General features: G+C 38.6%; 1 protein-coding gene across 2 annotated transcripts in view; it reads right to left on the reverse strand.

The window, feature by feature from the left end:
- CCDC93 (CCC complex scaffolding subunit CCDC93) overlaps positions 1-25,648 on the reverse strand; it is a 122,985-nt gene that overhangs the window by 23,554 nt on the left and 73,783 nt on the right. For both annotated transcript variants that reach the window (XR_011967849.1, XM_072613295.1), the window contains exons 12-18: positions 20,115-20,231; positions 16,321-16,383; positions 12,008-12,081; positions 8,416-8,497; positions 7,744-7,815; positions 5,745-5,816; positions 2,658-2,766 (exon numbers count right to left, since the gene is read on the reverse strand). Coding sequence is in view for 1 of the 2 variants with exons in the window: in XM_072613295.1 (XP_072469396.1) it covers positions 2,658-2,766; positions 5,745-5,816; positions 7,744-7,815; positions 8,416-8,497; positions 12,008-12,081; positions 16,321-16,383; positions 20,115-20,231 (589 nt within the window). In the remaining variant the exon portion in view is untranslated. The remainder of the gene's footprint in view (positions 1-2,657; positions 2,767-5,744; positions 5,817-7,743; positions 7,816-8,415; positions 8,498-12,007; positions 12,082-16,320; positions 16,384-20,114; positions 20,232-25,648) is intronic.

Here is a 25,648-nt window from a genome sequence, read left to right on the forward strand (position 1 = left end):
GGGGAAGCAAGGATGGTCACTTATGTGATTGTGAATAAAGTCAATGTTCTAGTCATATGACATGTCGGACCAATAGGCTACCATCTGAGCAGCCTGACTACATACTGATCACATTAAAGACCTTCATGGCCTCTGGTTCGTTATAGACTGGAAGATGACACTAAAAAAGGAGACCAGATTTTCTAGTCATCAATGGTCTAGTAAATTAAGTCCCAGGGAAAAGCAGGCAAAGGGAATTCTGGGTCCAGTAGACAACAAACATCCAAGTAGGGGAAAAACTAAAAATTTTAAGAGTGAAGAGGTAGGAGTGTTAATGTGGGGTGAATATGATTCAAAGCTGGGGAGCTACTACCATCCATACTGCCTGCCTAAAATTCTCTGAATCTAAAAGGCACAGTTTCACTCAAAATAAAGATGGTGGTGAGGTGGAGGCTATTGTTTCCAGTTCAGTCTCAAGGGTAGTTTCAGACTTAATATGCATGAAAAGAGTATGAAGCCACTTCTTTAAAGAAGTCTTCCCTGATCCATTCAGTCAATAACATTTCGCATTCAAGCCTCATGGAGCATTTTGTCTGCCTTTCTCTAAGGCACACTCAGAGAAAAAGGAACATTAGGTGGTACACTGGATAGAATGCTAGCCATGGAGTCAGGAAGACGAGTTCAAATCCAGCCTCAAATACTTCCTAGTTGTGTGACTCTGGGCAAATCACTTAACCTCTCTTTGCCTCAGTTTCCTTAACTGTGAAATGGGGACAGCAGTACCTACATCACAAGGTAGTTGTGAGGATCAAATGAAACAATAATTATTAAGTGCATAGTACAATGCCTGGCACATAACAGGTGCTGAATAAATACTTACGCCCTTTACTTTCCCTTTCCCTAATGCATCTATCATGGATCACTGTATATGATATGAATTAGGAAGCCCTGATAGTACGATTTTTATGTTTTGGGGAACCATGATTTTATTCCAAGGCATAACTGAATCAATTCAACGATGGCCTATATTATAAAAGGGTCTTCTTATATGGCCAACCATTCTGCAGCATTCTTCGCAGACAAGAGGGATCTCTTTTGTAGAATTGAGTCAATTTATTCAACATCTGCCCTTCTTCATGCATGTAAAAGACAGGAAGATTCTGCTCAAATTATGGGGGTCCTATGAACAACATTAGCCACCTTCAATGCTGTTAACAAATAATGATGATAATTTAACCCACAAGTACAGGACAACTGTATTATATCATGGTATAATATTTATATTATAAATAAGGGACCACCAGGAGTCAGAAAACTGGGGCTGATTCTAGATTTTGTTCTTCTACTCACTACCTGTGTCACCTCTTTGAAATTTCAATGTTATAGAAACTGTTGCTGGTGGTGGTGATGGCAAAGAACAGTAGTAACAACAACAACATTGGCCCCCGCTATCTCACAGTGTTCTGAATGATCTTCACATAAGGTTATCACATAAATGACTCACTCTTTTAGAGCACTGCTAACACTGATAGGCCTTCAAGTTCATACAGCCACCACTATGGAGTCAAATTTCTTGATTCCCATCCCCACCCCAAGATTAAATGCCTGACTCAGTACATCATTTGGCAAAATATGCCATAGCCTCTTCTCTGTAGGAACTCTCAGTCTAATTCACAAGAGACATAAACCAAAGTAGAAAAAGACATGAGACTTAGTCAAACTAAACACTGGGCTATTTTTGTAAAAGGCAGGTTTCTATGCAGGTTATTTTGTATGAAAGGAGCCCCAGAAACATGGAGGCATCTACAGATACTACTAAATTTTTAGTTAGCTATTAGTTTTCCTCTAATACAATGCAAGCTCCTCCAGGGCAAGAACTATTTCCTTTTTGCCTTTTTATCCTCAGTACCTAACACAGTGCCTGGTACACAGTAGGTGCTTAATGACTTCTTCAGGATTGATTAGTGCTTGCTTCCCCTGCCACTTATGCTGACATATTCCAGCTGGAACCTGGGTTTAACCAAGTAGAACTAGTGTAGTTATGGCCAGGATCCAAATCTTGGAAATGAACTTTTCTAAATTTTTCTTGCAAATGTTTATGAATATTCCTAGATAGGTCCCATCAAACTTTTGATCATGCCTCTATTCTGCATTCTCTCCTCCCATTTTAATCTGTACTAGATATATAAGTTTCAAACGTTTTAAAGTTTCATACAAGAGTATATGTGTCTTCTTCTCCAATGAGACCACAAACTCTTTAAAGGGAGGGCTCGAGCCTTGGTTCTTATGATCACTCCTCCTCCCTCCACAGCAGACATGACATAGCACTTTGGACAGCGCTCCATGTACTACAACAACAGGCTCACTGTACATGTATGTTGGCTGGCTGTTCAAGATAAGGTCTGGTGCCAGAGCCCAACACCAAGAGCTCAATTAGAAGAAAAGAATCAGTCAATAGAGAATGCCAAGGCATTGTTATTTGGATTTATGGGCCACTCCACTGGGAGGTTACATGGAATGTGAGCAAAGTGAACATGAATGTGATTAAATGAAATCCTTACCCATGGTGGCATTAAAAGAATTTGCTGTGATTCATGCACCATCATTTAAAAACATGATGAAGCCCTCCCTTCCATTATGCCAAGCCTTGGGAGCATAGTCTTGGTCGATACACCTACCCTGACTGTAGAGTTCAATAAATCTCTTCTGATATTGTGTTAACTCAGCTCTGCTGGGTACTTCATCAATCTTGCGTTGCAAAATTGCTATTTCTCGGTTTCTTCGAGCCTAAAGGCAAGGGAAGAAAAAAATACTATTTTGTAATTGGTCTTACGTGATCTACCAAATGTCAGAACAAAATACTGTTAAAACCCCTTAAGGGTACTCTACTAGCACACTTACGGATAATAGTTAAACTGTGTGACCAGCAGACAAACTTAAATGTGGGCCCTTCCCTTCTGACCTGAATTCAACAAGCCACTTGGATTCCCACATGAGGATCTGGTTCAAGTTCAGTTTCACAAGATTAGAGGAAGCTGTGGTGGTATAGTTTCCTTAGGGAGGCTATAATAGAATAGACACACGCCTGCGTGGCACATGAGGCCATGGTAAGCAAATCAAGGATACCATAGTGGTGAGGGCAAGCAGATGGTGACTACAGAGAAAATGTCAATGTCTATGTGAAGAGTAGGCTCCAGCTTACTTCCCATTATTCCCATTCAAGCATGTTATATTTCCAACCACACTGGCCACCTTCTTGTTATACCTCGTTGGACATTCTATCTCCCACTGCTAGGGCTTTGTATAGACTTCCTCTCCCATGCCTGTTAGAATCCCAAATCTCCTTCATGGTTTATTCATCTGTCAGCTCCTATAGAAACTGTTTTCTGATTCTCCTGGTTGTTTGTACTCTATCCCTTCTTAAATTATCAAGTATTCACTTGAATGTTACATATCATATTCACTCCATGGAATGTAAACTTAGGGTAGAAACTATTTTTTATTGTCTTTATATTCCGTGTGTGTGTGTGTGTGTGTGTGTGTGTGTGTGTGTGTGTGTGTATGTACATCATACACACACATATATATATCACTTAGTATAGTGTTTTGCATGTAGTGGCAGTTCAATAAAGATTGTTGGACCAAACAATATATGGAAGGGGCTAGATGTGTGTCAGCTATTATAATTTTATTTAGGCACTCGAGTGCCAGAGGATACAGTAAAAATTTCTTGGGCTGACCTTCAAAACTCACAATGTACCTTTCCAGGTTTGTCTTCCATTCATCAGCTTTTTGCTTCTAGTCAAATGTTTTCTTGCCTCTACATGTTTGCTCATATCTCTTGCCCTGCTTGAAATTCCCTGTCATCATCCTCTCCATATCTTTTAAACCTCAGCTCCAGTTAGTCATTCAAAGTAGCATGTATAAGCATCTACTATGGGCCAGGCACTGTGTGGTAAATGCTTCTCACCAACTCATTCCAAATCCTCTTGCTCTTCTGGACATAAGTTTAATGTTCACCGCACCCATCTAGCACATATTGGATTTTTATTTTTGTCATCTGAATAGTACCTAGCGTAGTGAATGCTTCAAAGGAATTGGCTTAATTTAGAGTAGGAAGGATTAAGTGAGACAAATATTTCTTAACTTTTTCAGAGTTACGTTGATTTTTTTTTCATATTTTCTCAACTTACACAGCTCCTGCTCTCTGCCTCCCCTAAAATAAGTGCTATATGACATATAAGAAAGTCTGTATCGCTACATGAGTCAACCCTAAAAACAGAGAATTCTGTCTCTGAAAGTGGCACAAAGGGACATGGTGTGAGAGAGCATGGCTGTCCTTCATGACATCAACTTTACAAGATTAGAAATGCAACCCAAACACCTCTAAAATCACTTGAGTTATTACATATTCATCATCCATAAACTCATTTAAGCCTCCCTTTAAACTATTTATACTTTTATCCTGTGTCACCTCTTGGAGTAATCAGTGTGTGAGTACTTGCATTTGTTTTTCCTAAAATTATCACTTTTAAATTTCAAAGGGAGCTCTGGTTCTAATATCCCAGATGATGATGAAGTCTGAGTTTATTCAATCCATATCCTTAATTATTTTCTAAACCTTGATCACCTCTCCTCTTATTTTCAGCCTGCTTTTTGTGTTTTAAATTAAATTATTATTTTTTAATTTTTAAAATTTTAAATTATGTGCATTAAAGATAGAAACTGATCCCTTTCAGTGACAAACCATGATTTCAGAAGGCCATTACCCAAACCTTTTGACAAAGAGGTAAAAAAACTCAACATGTATAAGATATACATTTTTCAACATGGCCAATAAAAAAATTTGTTTTTCTTTTTTGTAGGTGGGGGAAGGAGGTGGGGCAGAGGGAAAGTACTTATTAATCTGCAAAATAAAATTCAAGTTATTACTTTTTGTGAGGGATGGCAAAGATGGTTTTGTGATACTCTTTCACATGACTTGAAATGCTAATAGAGCAGTTTTTAACCATGGGTTTGTGAATTTATCTTTAATGTTTCAATAACTACTTCAATATAATTAATTTCCTTTGTAATCCCACATGTTTTAAAACTTAAAAATATTAGTCTAAGAAGAGGTTCATGGACTTCACTGACCAGACTACCCAAAGAATCAATGACACCAGAGGCTAAGATCCCCCTGCTCAAGAGCAATTCAAAGCCTTTTGTGTTTGGCACTTTGCATTCTCTAACTCCATTTAGAATATGTTGTGGATCGCAGTATAAGGGGTCACTCTAGGCCTAATTTCTACCAGACTCTTTTCCATTTTTTTCCCAGGGTTTTTTTTTTTAAATCAAAAAGGCAGTTTTTCTCCGGGCAATTATGTTTTCTACTTTATCAAACACCAGGCTGTTGAGTCCTATTGTTTCTGACTCTCCCTTGTCTAGTCTGTTCCACTGATTTATCTGTCTGTTTTTTAACTAATACCAGATGGTTCTGATAACTCTTTGATGTCTCTACAAGTTGTTTCTGTATATATGATTTTCTGTGGCTAAAGCTAAATTCTATGTTCCTTTTAAAATCATTAATAGGAAAAAAAAATGACATGAAATGTATTCCACAAAACTTTTTTTAAAAAATTCACTTGCTTTATTCTGTGGCTCCAGATACAAAATGACAAGTTTAAAAACAGCAGTCTTGCTATAGGAGTTATCTGAGTCTTAAATACTGTGACTGTCTAACTCCACCACATGAAATCATATTTAGTCAATAGCTTTCTACTCACCAGCAACAGGCGGATTTTCTGAAGCTTTTCTTTCTCAGTTTTATACTGTTGCTCTAGAATTCTGGTGGGCTCCTAAAACAGAGAATCCAATGGTAATTTACAGAAAAATAATTTCCACTGAGAAAAAAATTGAGCATTTAAAAAAATGCATTACAACATTTGAAAAATTGTTGCTTTCTTTGAGAAAAGATTAATAAAGTTTAGGTGGAAACAAAAGGCACATTAGCACACAGAACTGAAATGGAAATAACATGGGGTTATGAGCTTTGAAGATTGAACAGGATGGACTGGTAGTCATTTGTCACTAAGTCTGGGTTGGTTAACTCTCACTTAGAGTCTAGAACCAAGGAGACTAAAGCTGTGGGTTCTATTACTGCGTGGTCCAGCTAATTTTATTTTAATTCAGTTACAGACCTGGAAATTTTCATGAGAGAATATTTTTGGCATATAGGGAAGAGACCTAGTCTCATGATGTTAGGAGACAATTCTTAATTTCCTGTGGCTTTGAATTAGTATTATAATTCAGACGGTTCTCATGGTCATAGCCTATACCGGGGATGAATTTGTTCTGTGAAGTTTGGATTCAGCCAAAGGGCCACACTTGAGGGCCTAGAGGGACACATGTGGTCTCAAGGCCACAGGTTCCCCACCTCTGGACCTTAAACTCCAGACAAAATCCTTTTAAATATAAGCTATTGCTACATTCTACTAAACTACTAAAGAAACAACTAAAGTTTGGCTGCTGAATTCTGTTACTCGCTACTATAAGAGATACTTTTATATTTAAATAAAGATGTTGTACTGCTGCCTTTGGAGCCAGTTGCACAGTTCAGAACCATTACTGAAGAAAATTCTAAGTGGATGATACATTGAAGGTGGTGGGTCTTGATTTATGGAAGCCAATACATCAAATCTGTAGCACAGTCATTAATAATTCAAAGGTATGAGACTATGTCACAAGAGAAAGAATGTGGGACTAGACAAAAGTCAAGAACCCTGGATTCTAATCCCAGCTCTTCCACTAGGGAGTTATACAGTGACATAAGCGACATTCCCCATCTTTGGCCTCAGTCTTTACATCTAAAAAAACAAAGATGATCTATAAGACTGTCCATCCTGAGCACTCTGTGACTGTTTCTGTATTGGCAAACAGGGCTCCTCAGGAAACAAGAAACTTTCAGTTACTTACAAAAAAGGAAAAACAAATCAGAGAAAGATCATTAGAATTCTGTTTGTACAAAAGAAATCAAAGTGCATTTCAACCTACAGAGCTTCAAGATATCTCTTTGAGTGAAGCCTACCAGCATGACCGGTGAACCTCTTAGGCATTCCATGTCTCTTTTAAGAGATGAAGTAACCTCTACTCTTAGATTTTCTCACATTCTTCTGTTAGATGAGGGAAAGGTCTAACCATGACAAGAGGGAATAGATACTAGAGTTCACACTGTTTACTAGGCTCTCGTGAGATGTCCCTCATTGATGTTTGTGATCTTCAAGACGGTCACAATATGATTTCTTCACCACACTCTGCTAAACAGCCGAATACAAATTCAAATCCTTCTTTGTTCTCTCACAAAAACAGTCTGTAATCTCTAGAGAAATATTTTGTAATGGTGGGTGCTATCTTCTATAGTATTAGAGGAAAATTCTAAAGGAGAAGATATAAGTAGCAGACATCTGATAGATACTCCCATAACTTCTCCCTTCCTCCTGTCCTTTAAAGTTGGCTGTGATAACAAGAGGGATCTGGTGATGTCTGGGTAGCAGGTTTAAATTCCAAGACCCATTGTTGATTTTTTTGGTCAGAAGAGATGGCAGGGAAAGTAGGGGTACAGAGTCTGTGGGAGACCTCAACACAACATAGGAGGAAAGAATTTTCGAAAACTTGACTTTAGAACTAGACTTTAGAGTTACACAAACTGGCCAAGAAAGTAATGGTGTCTTGGTAATAGAAAACAGAGAAAATCCAGAGTTTTGATTTCTAATCCAGAACTACTACCTTTTCATCTCCATCTTCTGATGCTTCTGCTTTTAAATTTTCAATATTCTGCTGCAGGCGTGCCATCTCCTCCTTTGAAAGCAATACAAGTGTTTACAAACCATGACCAGCTATCATCTACATGCAGTTATGGAAATGACTGATAGAAAAGCCATATATTCATACTCTGTTAATACTTTATCAGTAAAGTCATTAAAACACTTGGATGGGAGCCATATAGGGACACCATCCCTTCTTCCCATACCCTCTTCTCATGCACTTTTGAAAATCTTAGCCATCCTTTAGGTTTCAGCTTTAAACCTCTCTTCTATATGAAGGCTTTCAGGTGTTAGCTGGACTAGATGACCTTTCAGAGTTCTTTCAATTCAGAAAGTCTCTGATTTTCTGAATTCTTATAGCAGTTATTAATTTGTACCACTCATCTGGTACTTGGCACACAGTGCCTAACCCTGTTACTTGTGTATATATCTTACTTCCCTTACTAGACTTGTAAGTGCCTGTAGGCACTTATGTTTGAGTTTGTTTTTCCACAATACCCATCACAATGGCACACACACACAAGAGGCCTTTAAGAAATGTTGACTGAATGAACAAACAAATAAATGAAATCATGTTTAGACTAAGCCATGAAATTTCTTGGGGAGAAAGGGGAAGGACAGGCCCAACACTTACTCTACAGTGGGCTTTGAACTCCTGTTCCTGACTTTTCAGATTTTCGTTCATAGCTACAAGTGCTCTTAAATTCTGCAGAATGCTGAAAAAGAAGACCAAGAAGATAAGAGAGGAGGTAACATTGTTTCTTTCTTTTTTTTAAATTTCATTTATTTTTTTTAATGTTCCACAATCACTACCATAAAAACTTAGATTTTTACCCCCCCACACCTACCCTCCACCACTCCCCTCCCTCCCCAAGATGGCAAACAATTCTATATAGGATCTACATATACTTTCCTATTGAATACGTTTTCACTATAGTCACGCTATGTAGATGAACTAAAATAAATGGAAGAAATCATATAACAAATCAAAACATCACACATATACACACACACACACACACACACACACACACACACACACACACACAAACATGATCTGCTACATTCTGGAAGCCATTTTGCCTTAGAAAACCATTGGGAATTTTTTTTTTTTAAGTTCTTGCATTATTACGAAGTTCCAAGTCTACCAGAAAAAACTCTTGCACAGTGTGGTCGTTGCTGTGCACAAAGTTCTCCTGGTTCTGCTCCTTTCACTCAGCATCAGATCATATAAGTCCTTCCAGGCCTCCCTGAAGTCTTCTTGTTCATCATTTCTTATGGCACAATAGTACTCCATTACATTCATATACCATAATTTATTTAGCCATTCCCCAATTTATGGGCATCCCCTTGATTTCCAGTTTTTGGCAACTACAAAGAGTGCTAGCTGCTATAAATATTTTTGTACACGTGGGACCCTTTCCCATTTTTATGATCTCTTGGGGATACAGTCCTAGTAACAATATTGCTGGGTCAAAGGGTATGCACATTTTTGTAGCCCTTTGGGCATAGTTCCAAATTGCTTTCCAGAATGGTTGGATGAGCTCACAGCTCCACCATCAATGAATTAGTGTTCCAACTCTCCCACATCCTCTCCAATATTTATCATTTTCCTGTTCTGTCATGTTTGCCAATCTTATAGGTGTGATGTGGTACCTCAGAGTTGTTTTGATTTGAATCTCTCTAATCAAAAGCGATTTAGAGCATTTTTTCATATGATTATAGATATCTTTAATTTCTTCCTCTGAAAATTGCCTGTTCATATCCTTTGACCATTTATCAACTGGGGACATTGTTTCTTTCTGAAAAAGACCTAAAACTAGCTACCCCAGGTACAAGAGCCATATCTTTTATTTCATTCATTTTTCCAAAGAGTGCCTTGAATACAGCTTTCTATTCTGATAACTTACTTTTATTTAGGTGAAAATCTAATTTATATCCCTATTTTCTGATAACTATAGCTTATCATATTGCATCCAAATATTGTGAATTCAAGAACTTAAATGATCAATATGAGGACGTCAAGGAGTTTCAGTAGTGTGGGATATTTAAATCACACCAGCTATTCAATTATATACAGAGTATAAAAAGGAATGAAAAATCTATCCTGAAGAGGAAATAGGTCTCCCTAAGACCATTAAAAATTCTGATTTGGAAATAAAAATGTCAACTCTCTGGCAATATTTGATCCAGAATATAAATGGATTAGTAGTAGGAGAACAGTATAATGGACTGGACCTGGGAGTCAGATGACTTAGGTTCAGATACTGACTCCAACTCATACTGTTTAAGGCCACACGCAAGTCATGTAACATCTCTGAGCCTCAATTTCCTCATCTGTAAAAACAGGCTAATAATACTTATACCACAGGGTTGTTGTGAGGAAAGTGCAATTATAAACTGCAAAGTGCAATCAGAAATGTGAATTGCAATTATTATTACTAATTATATTATTATGTGCCCACTGAATATTCCATTGAAGAAAAAAATACATTAAAAACCTGAGCTCTTTGTTTTGGGGCCAGAATTTACATGTGATTTTTATAAATTTCATAATGTAGGTGTCATTGTTATGTAGAGAAAATGAATTGATATTTAACATACTGAGTCACTTCAATAAATAAGAACAGATGTCAATAATAAGCAAAACAAAAGCATTGTGGGACCATCCCCTCATTTAAAAGCAAATGTTGGAACTATTATACATCTCCTGCACAAGGTAGACATGTGCCTTGTCACCATTGGGCTAATCTATACTTATAATTCTATCCTTCATATTCAAAGAGGACCCAACATTAGTTGAGTCACTGTGACTTGTTTTTCCAGCAGCTCAATAGGTCTGTCACCCCCACCTGAAAGTTGTTAAAGGTAAAGAGGGATGCTTTCATTCTTGATGAAAGACCATTGCAAGCTTACAGAGTAAAGCAGAGACACTACACGTCATCTTAAAATACACAAGAAAAATCAAAGCAACAGACTATTTTTGAGTATAAAAATATGTAACCTGCTTAAAAGAAGTCACAAAGGCACTTCAAAACATCTACATTGTAGTATTATCTTTACAGATGCATCTAAGTCCTGATCCTTTCACACCTTGGTTCTTAGGAGCTTTTAACCTAAGGTTTAGGAACTTAAAAATAACTAAGGAAATAAATAAATACACACACATCTTGACACCTATATTCCAACATAATTGGTTTGCTTTATCATCTACATATTTTATTTTAGGCATTAAAAACTATTATCATGAGAAGGTATCACTAGACTACCAAAGGGGTCCATGACACAAAAAAAGTTAAGAAGCTCACTTCCTTAGTGAAGGAATACTCTTTCACTGATGATCAGCCTTTTGACGATAAGCTCCTCTGAAGTTAGCCAGACTGGTCACTGGATGGCAGTATGTCAGTGGTACCACAGTTGAAGTCTTTTCAAACTTGCAAAAGACCTTGAAAATTATGTACTCCATTGGCACAGTCTTAGATAACCCAGGATCATATTGGAGGAGGACTTTAGTGGAGATGTTTTATCCAATTTAAAATAGTTTTAGCTCTTCCATTCCGAAACAACCAGTGCCAAGTGTGACTACATTGGTACAGGGAACTCTCAGTTTCCTATTCCCATTGGTATGCAGGGGTGGGGAATCTGTAGCCTCAGGCCACATGTGGTCTTCTGGGTCCTTGGGTGTGGCATTTTGAAAGAGTCCAGGTTTTACAGAACAAATCCTTTTATTACGGGGGATTTGTTTTGTTAAGTTTGGATTCAATGAATGGACTGCACTGGAGGACCTAGAGGATCACATATAAAGCCACAGGTTCCCCCTGGTATAGGGAAACTTCCACTGACAGGGAGAAACATCTGCTCTGCACCTAACAGTCTCTGAGGATGTTTGCACAGCCAGTATTTGTCAGACGTGGAACCCAACCTCAGGTCTGTCAGACTTCAAGGCTGGCCCTCCATTCTGTCTCTTAGAATTAGAACATATTAAAATTATCCTTGAGAAACTTCTGGCATGGTTCTACATAGGGAGGGGAAAAAAAAGTAGAAGGGGCACAGTCTGGGTCCATGAAGCAGAATCAAGCTAATGGCCTCACATGAAATAAAAACCATGGCCTAAGCATCATTAGTACCATGCTCAAAATAACTAGGTGAACTAGTCACTGACAATCCTACAATTAGCATGCTGCAAAACCTAAATGGATTCACAATCAAGTTAGGAGGAAACTTGCCTTGGATCAGCCTGGGATTCTATTTTCTCGAGGGCTGCCAATTCTTGGTCCAGTTTCTCACTGTAACTCTTTACCTGTGGAAGACAATGGCCATGTCATTTTCATGGGTTTGGGGGAGTAAGGAGATCCTGCCATACTCTCTTCTCACTTTGGCACTGTGGAATTAATAAAACTTGTCTTATTTTCAACTGGATGACACCAAATTTGGCCTCAGAAATCATTCTGCAAGGTGACTTTGAAAATGCCAGGCAATAAAAGGGGGAAGGATGACAGAATAACACTGAAAATCACAAACCAGACTGTTTCTAGCTCATTCTAGGAAGACTGAAAAGTTGTAGTAATTGCTTTAGATAGTGAAATAACTAATAGGTAGCAAACCAAATATAAAGGCTAGGAACACTGCATTCCCCAATTTATGTGGAAAAAGTTATTATGAGACATAGTGTGGCATATAAAACACAGTGTGGAATTAAAAGTCAAAGACTCATTTTGAATTTGGGGTCGTATCTGAATCTGACCCTTATTAGCTAGACATGGACACTAGGTATCACTCTCTCAGGATCTTAGTTTTCTCATCTGTAAAATGGGGTCAATAATAATTGGACTGCCTACCTGGGAACCACATATTCAGAGCTAGAAGGCACCTTAGAGGTCTCTAGTCTGATACCCTGATTTTACAGAGGAGGAAGATGAAATTCTGAGAAGTGAGGTAGGAAGTGTCAGTCATAATCTGAACCGTGGTGGTCAGATTCCAAATCCAGCATTCTTTCCACTGTATGTCCTAGGTTTACTGTAAGGAAAGTAACTGGTAAAATTCAGGAATATAAACTGAGCTATTTATTTTTAAGGATGATCTTATAGTCTTCATAAGGGTACACAAAAATTATTTTAGGCAGTTGCCAAGTTGCTTTATTTGCTGCTCTGAAACACTAAGGCGAGAGTTTCCCCTTGTGTGTCTTTTTAACTATGGCTGGGACATTCACTGAAACAAAATGTATAGGAGAATGAAAACTACTATTTTTCAGTCTGCAGGAGCAAGGGCTTCAGCTAACCACTCTCCTTAATTAGTGGAGGATGAAGGAGGACAAGGAACAGGAAAATGTTCTTCAGCTCTTCCAGAACTACAAAGCAGGCTCACAGGGAGACTGAACCTCCCACCAGATCTGGGAGCTGGGGTGGAGATAGGGAGTGCAAATTTACCATGACCTAGGTAGAGTTTAGAGGAGCTCCATCTAGCTTTTACTTTAACTGAAAAGCCTGTACTCTGTAACTTTTCTCCTAAAGCACAAGCTCCTTGAGAGCAGAGACTGTTTGTTGTCTTTCTTTGTAGCCCTAGCACCTAGCACAATGCCTGGGCCCTGTGTGTTCATCCTTCATTGCCAAAGAAGACCATGCCATCAGAGAAATGATGACATGACTTGCACTTGACTTTGTTTTGAGGGAGCGAGGGCTGTGCAGGTCACCAGCCTCACTTCTCCTCCAGAGCCATCTGAATCCAGTGACCTGATATTCATCAGGATGACTGGAGATGACCCAGGATGAGGCAATTGGGGTTAAGTGACTTGGCTAAGGGCACACAGCTAGTGAGTGTCAAGTGTCCGAGGTGACATTTGAACTCAGGTCCTCCTGACTCCTGCACTGGTGCTCTATTCACTTTACCACCTAGCTGCCCATGAGGGAAGAAGTAATCAGAATGCAAGGCATTATGGGGTGGGGGGAGGGGAGAGATGGGGAAAAAATTTGGAACTCAAAATTTTGTGGAAATGAATGTTGAAAACTAAAAATAAAGAAACATTAAAAAAGAGAAGAAGAAATATGTTTTCATTTCAGAACACCAGGAGCCCAAAGACACAGTACCATGAAAAGAAGTTAATGCCATTCCAGGTCTTCTGGCAAGGTTTCTTGGGACCTAAAAAAGACTCACCAGCACTGTACTAAAATTCAAGTCAAGTGGCATTATATTACACCTAGAAGGTGCTTAAAGAATGCTTGTTGACTGGCCTGACTTCCAATTTTATTTATTTTATCTTAGTTTTTTTTCATAGTATTTCTTTTGTAGACTTCACTGTTTAGGTCTGGAGCTAATGGAAAGTAGAACTGGAGCACATTGCCAGGGGGATTGGTCACTCGCACCTACTATCACAGTGTGGTGGTGGCGATGGCCTAGAGCCATCTTGTCCAGCTATGCAAGAATGGTGGGAGGGACTATGAGGAGTCGTGGGAGCTACCATGGGTCGGGCTGCCTGCAGAAATCCATACTCTCCAGCTATTGCTATTTGGGGAATTCTTTAACAGACTACATGGGGAATTCCTTCACAGATTGCATCTGTTTTCTGATGTCCTTCAAAGTGACTCTTGCAGAATATGAGGTTTCTTGGAATTCTGCATTCTCTCTAAAGTACATAAGAGACTAGGCTACAAAGACTGAAAGAAGCACTTCTAAAAGCAGATCAAATCAGATCCTGAAAATAACTCTCTGACTCAACAGTGTATAGGCTGGAGAGTGTAAATCACCCTGAAATGAATGCACCATTTATTTGATCCCTTTCTAACCCAGAGACTGCTTCTTTGGAGGACATTCTCAGATGCTAGCACGGTTATTATTAAAACACTATTTTTGATATAAAGCTTCCTATCCTCCCATCCTACTGCCCCCACCACCTCCACACACACCTCCCAATCCAGAAACTACTTTTCTTACTTTGGCTTTATCATTAAGCAGATAGCTTTTTGTGTGGTTGAAGTTATACATTTCCCCTTGGACCCAAGATTCTAAGGCCCAAGGACTGAAAGATCCTTGAAGAGTTGTGAGGTACAATCCTCTGCCTCTGGGCAAGAATACCCCACAGTTTCCAAGACATGTTCATTTTAAAAGCCCCAGGAAAGGGATGTTCCAGTATCCCTTAATTATCTCCCTTAATTACAGGCTCTAATAATTTTCAATTCATAATCAGGAAATTTTCCTCTATGACCAATCTAAAACCTTTCTGCTGTAAATCAAAATAAATTTCTTTTCATTTGATCCTTGGTGAATATGGAGAACAGTGGCTCAGCACCAGTGAGTCTGAAAAATGTTTAAATCTCTCCACTCAAGCTCCCAGGTACAGGGGCAGGGAACCTATGGCCTTCTAGCTCCTTGGGTTCAGCCTTTGACAGAGTCCAAGTTATACAGAACAAATCTTTTTATTATGAGGATTTGTTCTGTGAAGTTTAGATTCAGTCAAAGGAATGCACTTGAAGACCTAGAGGCCTTAAGGACACAGGTTCCCCATCCCTTTTGGAGAACTAACCAAGCCAGCAAAATACCTACCAATGATCTGGAAAGAGATTACATGTAGAATTAAATGATCTCAGTCAAAGACTGAGTTACTTCAATCTGTTCTTAGAAATAGAGCAGAACATTTTAGTTCACATTTTTTCCCAAAACTTCAGGGACAAGTTTCATTTGTTTCTGGCACATGGAAGGAATGAAGGGGGTCTGATGAGAACCACCAAGTATTATTTCATCAGAGTTAAACTATTTTTATAAGAAAATAGATGTGCTATTAACAGATTTTTTCCCCTCTTTTCTTCACCTTGATTACAATGAAGAAAAATAGAGATCCAGGGGATGCAAATTCTTGGTCAGGTAACTTTAGGATACTTGTAACTCAAACAATCATTTAATCTAATACAAACTAATATTATAGGTCACAATGCACTTTTAAAAAATCACCTCTTATCAATTTTTAAAAACCAGTTAGAATATTCAATGATTCTATATGAGATATATATATGTTTAAAGTCTGACAACTCCAAAAGTAAACAGGTTTTCTCTTTTAATGAATTCACTGGACAGTAAACTTTTTGAGGGAAGAGTCTATGCTCTCTACTTCTCTTAGATCCTCAGCTATGTGTGTATTATGAGAGGTCCCCTAGCCTAGGTGCCTACCCTTCCTCTATTCTGCCTCTCCAAACCCTCTCCAAACCCATCCTTCAAGGCTCAGCTGAAATACCACTTCTATGATACCTTCTCTCCAGCCTCTAGCGACCTCTCTCCATTCTAATTCACTAGAGCACCCAATATCTCTACTACTCCTGACATTTGTAATACACTTTCTTGCAGTCCTTTACTTTTCATAGGTATTTCATATAGATCTATCCTAGCTAGACCATATCTACTATTTTATAATTCTTCTGCACCAGCTAACTCAGTGCTCTGTATAATATAAAATCACTAAATACTTATTGATGGATCAAAAGTCATTGATAGTCCCTTGTGCCAAATATGTGGCTGAACAATTTTTTTCAAAAGCCAAAGGAAAGACACTTACTTCTGACAGCTTTGTCTTTGCTTCATCATACTTAGCTTGTAAGTCTGCACACTTGGCCTGCAACTATAAAGGATGCAGAGGTTAAGAAAAGCAAAAAAGTGGTTTGCAGAATGACATCTTACATTTGCATAGTGTTTAATACCTTTCAAAGCACTATAACGTCCTTATTACAAATGATATTCACAATATCCTTTCTAGCAGGTGGGGTAGGATTGCATTATTGTACCCATTTGGCAGAAGATGACACTGAGGTAGATAATTTTACATGACTTGACCAAGTTCACGCACATAAGTAGTAAGAGAGCTGAGATTCAGGCCCAGAGTCCACTGACTCTCAAGACAGTCAGTGTTTTTTTTCTAATGTCATTAAATCTCCCAATAAACAAAGAGGAGGGAAAAACCTTCAGAATCAATTGCACTGGAATGAAGTCAGTAGTGTCCCTGTAGGTCAATGCAGATTATTTTGAGCTTATTTGTAAGGTTATCCTGTTGGATGTATTCTCCCAAGATTTGTTCTTACTTGCAAAATAAAATAACACAAAACTCAATGCCCACAAAATACTCTTTTTTTTTTTATACCTGTTCTTCTTTGCCACAGCAACTAATAAATTCACAGAAATTTGGCACCAAAAGTGGGTTTAGGGACAGTCTAATTCAACCTTTTTTTTTTTATTAACAGATGAGAAAAATGAAACTTGACTTGACCAAAGACACACAATAATAAGTTAGTGACAGATCTGAAAGTAAAACCTAGATCTCATGATGCCCAGGGCACTGCTTGTTTTCCTGGGTACTGCACTGCCTTGGAGAGGATGGTGGAGGAAATTTAATCTAATTGCTTAGAGTGTTATTTAATGCTTTTAAAGACTTTCAAGAGATGGTCACGAACAGCTGGACACAAGGGAAATGAATGAACAACAAACCACAAAACACAGTTCATAAGATCACAGTTCTAGAGTTGGAAGGGCCCCTGAAGGCCACCTGGTCCATCCAACTCTTTTTATAGAATGGCCCAGAAAGAGTAAATTTCCCAGGTCAGAGGCAGGATTTGAAGCCAAGTTGTTGGATTACAAAACCAAGGCTTTCTCCATTACACCACACTGTCTGAACTGATTGGGAAATGACAGCTTTAGTCCATTTGGAAAAAATGTTACTTGGTTAACTACTTATGACAGATGGGCTAGACCAGATGGTGAAAAATATGCAGAATTTCATCAAATCCGAGAAAAAGGTAATTAATTGTTTAGTATTTTTTCAAGCTATGCAATCTTTTATTGACTTAACATTTTAAATGGCACCAGGACATCAACTCTACCTTCTTTGTTAAAAAATACCCTCTGCACAAAACAGGAAGCTCTTCACAAAATGATTTAGGAAACGTGCAAAATTCTTTAAAAGTTGATTTCTAAAGCTGATTCTCTAGACTCAGCTGCTATCAAACTGATCTTCTTAAATTGAAGATCTGACTGTGTCACATCCCTCCCTCTATTCCATATCCAGTGGTTCTTTCCCATTATCCCCAGAATAAACTATAAAACCCTGCTTGCCCTTTAAAATCCTTCGAGTACTAGATAAGAACCCAACTTCTCTCAAAAGTCTTCCTCCAACACCTTAATGACAGTCCCTTTTTGTTGATTAATTTATCCTATTTATAGTTTACTTATACAGAGATTTTTGCATATTGTCTCCTCCATTAGATTGTGAGCTTAAAAGGAGGGCCTGGTCTTTGCCTTTCTTTGTATCTAGAGTGTTTATTACGGTGCCTGGGACGTAGTAGGTGTTTAATAAATATCTGTTGTGTGAAGGGTTGTGGCTACAGCTCCCTGTTTATCTGCATCTGCTGCTTCATCACTTGCCTGTCACCATAGGACTTTGAGGTAGGTAAAAATGGTAAAATGGTACAGGTGATATTTTTTGACTTGAACATACATTGGATTTAAGTAAGGCTGAGTTGCACAAAGTTGTAGCCTCACTCTCTCTTCCAGAGTTACCACAGTCTAGCAGCAAGACAGAGTCAAGACGACTGGTAATGGTCAAGGATGCAACAGATGACGTTGGTGTCTTTGATATCTAGCAAGTTCTAAGCGCTCCACAGTGCCTGCTTCAACTGCCTTCATAGCTATTGTAACAAATTGTTCATGTCCACCCATTCTGCTGAGGAAAGCCTCCACATGCTTGGAATAGACAACCCCCCCAACCCACTTATGGGTCTGAGGTAACTCAGCTACCCTCAACCTGGTTTAGCCCATCTGCCGAAATGGTTTACCAGGTGTGGCAGCTATGCATGCTACAGCTTCCTGGAGCCACAGGTGAGGGTTGAGTGAATCAGGTAGATATCAAAGGTGAAAAGCAGCCCTCACAACAAAGGTACTAGTCTTCCCTGAACACCTGTATACCCCACTACTGGGCAGACCCCTACTACTGACTAGCAATCAGGTTAAGGTATAATGGGATGTGTTGGATACTGAGGGTACGGAAGCAGGTACTCTGAAGAGATTATTGCCAATGGTCTACCCTGATTATTATTAAATAGTCTATGTCAAGGTTTTTAAATCTAGGCTCTACACTCATTTTAAGAATATTCTGATAACTACATGGCAATATAATTTCTTTTGGAATTTCATGTATTTTATGCATTTAAAAACATTATTCCAGGAAGGGGTCTATGACACAAAACAAGTTACATCGTCTACATAATCACATGGAGATCAGAAAAGTAGCCATCAAAAAGCAAACAATTATTTCTAAATGAAATGGCAACACCTTAATGAAATATGGGATTTATTCCCTCCTATAAACATTTGGGTTACAGCATACTACTACTTAAATTTCAAGCCTTAAGACGTAAATAATTTTGAGAGTCTGCTGCATTTGACTTAAAAGCAAACATTCATATCTATTAAGAACTTCTGCTATGATATCTGGAAGCTATCTTTCCCAAGAGAATATTTAAAAAGTATTCAAAAAGAGTTTAAAAATTAATTCTGAAACCTGGTTTATCTAATCCTGTTTGTGTGTTAAATATTTTTGAATGAATCATTTGTGCACACATATTTATCCTTGACAGGATAACTGGTCAGTAACAGGAATGAGATTTCCTCTAAACAGAGAGCTGCCTCCCTCTCTAAATATATTACCAAATGGGAAATGACATACTGATAATCCTTTCATCTTAATCTGCTCCTTCTCCATAACTTTCTTGGGGGAACTGTCACATTCCTTCCATTTCAAGTATGGCACTGAAAGACTCTTTAAACAGAAAACTCTTAGTTGTCAAAGAGAAGTTTGAACAAAAGAATAGCTGAGTTTGGATCAATTGCTGTAATGATACCTTTTGAACATGCTAAGTGAGTAACACTGAGAAATGTATGAGTCCAAAATACAAATGTGAGCTCATTTTGGTAAAAATTAATTGTTACAGAAACAACTGATGTTTTTGTTTTTCAGAAAAGAATGTTCTCTTTCCCATGGTCCTCTGCAAAAAGCATTTTTATGAAACTAGCAACTAACATGCATAATAAGCTTCTTCATACTTTTACATTTTCATTATCTTCCAATAACTAACTCCTCTGATGGGATCCTGTGTGCCACCTCCTAACTACAAGGTCCTCCCATCATTCTATCCCCATGTTCCATAACTCCCTTCCAACATCTTCCCTCTGACCTCATCTCACCCTATTATCTTGTTATTTTCTTCTCTCTCCTTTTTGATGCTAATAGACTCTTTGCCCCTTCTCTCACCTCTTCCAGGAAATGGTTTCATTTTAAGCAAATAAAATTATAAAGAGACTAACCTCTTCTAGAAGTTTGGTTTTCTGTTGAATTTGCTTGTTCAAAGAAGCGACTTTTCGGCGATGTTGCTGGGTCACTCCTAATTTTTCTGGACTTGATTCAGCCAAAAGCTCTGATTGCTGTTGGCAAATGGGAGGAAACACATGGTGGTTAAGACATTCTCCACAATTCAGTTGTACATTCCACATTCCACTATTATTAGTGGAGACAGAGAACTTCTAGACTGTCAGTCTGAGCACAAGGAAAGCAGCCATAGAAGTCCCCTTTGTAAAATTCTGACCAATCAATCAGTACACATTTAAGCACCTATATGCCAGGAACTGTGCTAGATGATAGGAACCCAAAGATAAAAATAAACAATCTCTGCTCTCAAGGAAGCTTAGGTTATTTTTTGGGGGGAGAGGAGAGAATTCATATATAACATGTACACATATATGTGTATATGACTTTCAATATGAAGAAATGCTCTGGAGACAGAACCACTAAACTCCTCTTTATATGAAGTACCTCAAAAGCTTCAGAAGAAAACACACAAATAAGTCATAGCAATGTCCAACTTTGGTAACAGTGATTCTGCGTCCTGTCCACTTCACTTGGTATAATTACATGTCTCATGAGTCCGGTCCATCCTTCCTCCCCTCAAAACCCACATATGTCAGTCACTTTTACCTGTCAATTAAATTTCATAGAAATGCATTCAAAATTACATAGGATAACATTTTCTTCGTAATTTCTTGTCACCATTGGCTACTATATGACAGAATAAATAAGTCAAAAATGCAAATGAAGGTATACATTGACATTCTTATTTAGTATACAAAATTTTGTCAAAATTAACCATTTAATCAACAAGCATTTATTAAGACTCAACTACTCTTTAGACACTGCTCAAGGTGATGGGGGTACAAACGCTAAAATGAAAGAGTCTCTGCTCTTAAGGAACTTACATTCTATCAGGAGACACAAAATTTACACATATAAGTAGAACTGCCTAGTTAACAGCTTAAAGTAGATGTCTATGAGACATCTGAAACTCAACAAGAAACAAATGAATTCATACCTTTCCCCTGAAACCCTCCTGTCTTCCAAGTTTCCTATTACTGTCCAGGGTACCACCATCCCCCCAGTGACCCAGGCTAGAAAACCCCAGTGTCACCCTTGATTTCTCACTCTCTCACCCTCCCCCCTCCATGTCCAAACTAGCAGTGAAGTCCCATTTTTGCCTTCATCCCTCAAACACACCCCCTTTCTCTCCTCTGATCCTCCATCCACTCTAGTGCAGGCCCTCATCACTTCACACTTGGAATATTACAATGTCTCAAGTCTCTCCTCACTCCAGTCCATCTGTCATCCAGTTGTCAACTTGATCATACCAAAAACACAAGTTTGATCATTATTCAATAAACTCCAATGGCTCCCTATGCCTCCAGGACAAAATCCTCTGTTTGGTTCCGGAAGCTCTCTATAACCGGGTCCCTTCCTACCTTTCTAGTCTTGTTATATCTTACACCTCTGCTCTCCTTCCACGCACACTTTGATCCAGTGACACTGGTCTCCCACTGTTCTCTGCACGCACCTCTTCATCTCCCAACTCCATTTTCGCTGCTTGCCCCGCAAGTCTGTAACTCTCTCCCTCTCTACCTTCTGGCTCCCTTCAAGCCCCAGCTAAAATCCAAACTTCTGCCAGGAACACTGTCCAGACCTCTTTAATCTCGGGCACATATCCGGTTTATGTAATAGTTATTTGTAAGTTATCTCCCCCTATTTTACTCTAAACTTCCCAAGGGCAGGGACTGTCTTTTGCCTTTCTCTGCATCCTCAGCGCTTAGCACAGTGTCTGGCACATAGAAGGTATTTAGTAAATGCTAACAGACTGATGACATTTTAGAACAAGGTATTAGCAGTGGGGAAATGGGGAAAGGCCTCAAGAAGGAGGTGACGCTTGAGCTGAGCTTTGAAGGAAACTGAGAATTCTAAAAGTCAGAAGGGAATATTAAATTTCAGGCATGAATAGAAAGTGCATGCAAAGGCAAAGAGATGAGAGCTGGGATGTCTTGTACAAACAACAAGAAGGCCAGTTTGGCTGCACTGTAAAGTGCACGAAGGGTAGTAATGCATAAAGCTGGAAAGGCAGATTGAGTCAGGTTGTGAAGGGCTTTAAATAACAAATAGCAGAGTTTGTATTTAGTCCTAGAGATAAGAGGAAGACTAACTCTGCCTTTCTGCACTGGATTGTGAGGTTTTCATGCCCTAGTACATGGTCATTTTTTGAATATGTGCCATGTACCACTGAGAAAAAGGTATATTCCTTTCTATCCCCATTCAATTTTCTCCAGAGATCCATCATATCTACCTTATCCAGAATCTTTATTCACCTCCTTAACTTCTTTCTTGTTTATTTTAAGGTTAGATTTATCAAGTCCAGAAAGGGTAAGATTGAGGTCACCCACTAGTATAGTTTTGCTGTCTATTTTTCTGTAACTCCCTTAACTTCTCTTCCAAGAATCTGGATGCTATACCACTTGATGCATATATGTTTAGTAATGATATTGCTTCATTGTCTATGGTGCCTTTTAGCAGGATACACTTTCCTTCCTTTATCTCTTTTGATTAGATCTATTTCTGCTTTTGCTTTGTCTGAGATTAGGATCACTACCCGTGCTTTTTGTACATCAGCCAAAGCCTAATATATTCTGCTCCAACTTTTTACCTTTACCCTGTGTGTATCCCAGTTTTAAATATGTTTCTTGTAAACAAGATATTGTTGGATTCTGGTTTTTAATCCATTCTGCTATCCACCTCCATTTTATGGGAGAGTTTATCCTATTCACATTCACAGCTATGATTACTATCTGTGTATTTTTCTTTATCCGGTTCCCCCTCTCTCCCGTTTACGCTTTTAGTTCTCCCTTCCCCTCCACAATAGAGTTTTATTTTTGACCACCGCCTTCTTCCCTCTTCCTTTCATGCACTCACGGAGGCCCACTACCCTCTAGATGGCAGTTCCCCTGGCCACTCTTTCCAATGCTGGTTGCACTTTCACTCAATATTCCCTAACTCATTGGTTGAGTTCGCAGAGTTGAATTACTCCTTGCTCCTCAATGCTACTTCCAGGCTCTCCCTCTATCACCATCACTCAGTAATCTTTTCTCCTTTTTCATTCAATCCATATTTAACATCCAATCAATTCTGGTAGCTGTTAATCTATAGATTTCTAGGACACACCCTTCTTTCCTCAATGAGTTCAGCACTTGGTTCACAATCTTTCTCTCCTCTAGAGATCTCCTAATTGTCACATCTAATGTACTTTGCTCAGTCTTCATCCTTCTTGACCTCTGCAGGCTATTAACACTGTTGATCACCCTTTCCTCCTTATACCTTCTTCTCTTTAGGTTTTCAGGACAACTAGTCTTTCCTGGGTCTCATCCCAATCGTCTGACATCTCTTCAGTCTCCTTTGCAGGATCTTCATCCAATAAGTCAGGCCTGCTAACAATGGGTGTCCCCTAAGGCTATATATACTAAGCCCTTTTCTCAATATATGCTATTTTCACTTGGTGATCTCAGCAACTCCCAAGGATTAAACTATCTTCTCTATGCAGATGAATCTCTCCCAGATATTTTATACAGTTTAGAGTTATTTTAAATGGGGTATATCTGACTGTCTCTTCTTGCAACATTTTGTTTGTGATACATAGGAATGCTGCCTGTCTATGTGAATGTACATTCTCAGGTCTACTTGTACTATTGCTTCTATCCTCTACATGTGTCTTTGAAAAATTCAGGTGTACTGATGTTTGCTTTGCCTCCAAGTCTTCTTAAATAGTTGTCCTATTCTCTTTCCCCTTAGATATTGTCTAGTGGAGAGCATGTCATCTCTATGACACTTATGAAGATGAATTTATCTCTTTGTATTAAGACCTTTAGGTCAATTTGTTCATTACCAATATTTAGTGAATTGGTGTATGGACACTTTAGGCCGTGAATGCTATTACTGTTTTTCTTGAATTATTTCACGTAAACCACTGAGTATTATCACGGCTAATCTTTATTCTGCCTTGGGCTTGTAAGTCTCTGTGGCATAAGTGTTAATCATTCTGGGTAGTCACCTTTTTTTCTTTCTTTCCTCCCTCTCCTTTTCATTTTAAAGTGCTCTTGATAAGAAGCACATAGTTCCAAGAAAATTTATGAGAAGAAACCCATGAAATGAAGAAAAGTAAAAGCACAAATAGTGAACAAAACAGGTACAAAGACAAGTTTAAAAGGCAAAAAACTCAGATTTTTTTTAAAAAAGGTTTACATTAAACATCAAAGAAAAGCACACAGATATTTGTTCAACTCTTATTAATAATAATGATAACAATATCAGTGAAAACAACGGCTGCCATTTTTAGTTTCTTACGGTTGCAATGTACTTGATATACAGCCTCATTTGGTAAACACAACCACCTACCTGTAAAGCAGGTGATGTAATTATTGCCATTTGAGCAGTGAGGAAATTGAGGGCTGACAGGTCGATTATAAGTCACCCCAGATCACACAGCTGTTAATCCAAGCATTCAGACTCCAAATTCTATTCTCTACTACACCACTGCTGCCCTTTCACATCAAAGACAGTTAATTTTACACTGGGAAAAACACTAGTTCTAGTCTCAACTCTGTTACTAAGGAGTTGTGCGACTTTAAGAGAGTCACTTACCTTTCTAGGAGTTAGTTTCCTTATTTGTTAAAAAAAAAAAAAAAAGGAACGAAGGAAGGAAGGAGGGAGGGAGACAGAGAGAGAGACAGAGAAAGGAAGGAAGGAAGGAAGGAAGGAAGGAAGGAAGGAAGGAAGGGAGGGAGGGAGGGAGGGAGGGAGGGAGGGAGGAAGGAAGGAAGGAAGGAAGGAAGGAAGGAAGGAAGGAAGGAAGGAAGGAAGGAAGGAAGGAAGGAAGAAAGGAAGGAAGGAAGGAAGAAAAAATGGAGATGGGAAAGAAAGATCAGACTAGATAGCCTGTTAGAAACTATCAAGTTTTAACCTTCTATATGATTTAAGTATCTATTAAACGAAAATTTCAGTAACACAGAGAGAATTTAAAGAATTACAATGTACTTTATGCTGCATGGCCTCTGTTTTTCTTTAAGAGTTTTTCCTATAGGGAGATGATAGGACAAGAGAGAGGAAGCAAAGGTGCTGACAGTATTTTCACCATGTATTTTGGTCAACCAATTATTCATTATTTCTTGAATAATTTAGCAGCATCATTAGTAGATGATGAATTATCATGGCCTAATAACTCCAGAGGTGGGAAATAATCAGCAGGGCATGACTGCATAAAGCTGTCAGAAACATTGTTTCTCTATCTCCTGGGATAATGCATCGTAAAGAAAACAGAAAAACAAACCATCTGGTATTTCACAAGTTTTATCCTTCAAACTTGGGACTCTGGGAAACGCCAGCTTATGCTTGCCTATCAACTCCTCTGGGGCAGCTGAAGTTGGCTCGGCGTAACAACTGTTCATGCAGCTTGTCAAAATATGGTTAATTCTGGACACAA

The sequence above is a fragment of the Notamacropus eugenii genome, chromosome 5, assembly GCF_028372415.1.
Source record: "Notamacropus eugenii isolate mMacEug1 chromosome 5, mMacEug1.pri_v2, whole genome shotgun sequence".
NCBI lineage: Eukaryota > Metazoa > Chordata > Mammalia > Diprotodontia > Macropodidae > Notamacropus > Notamacropus eugenii.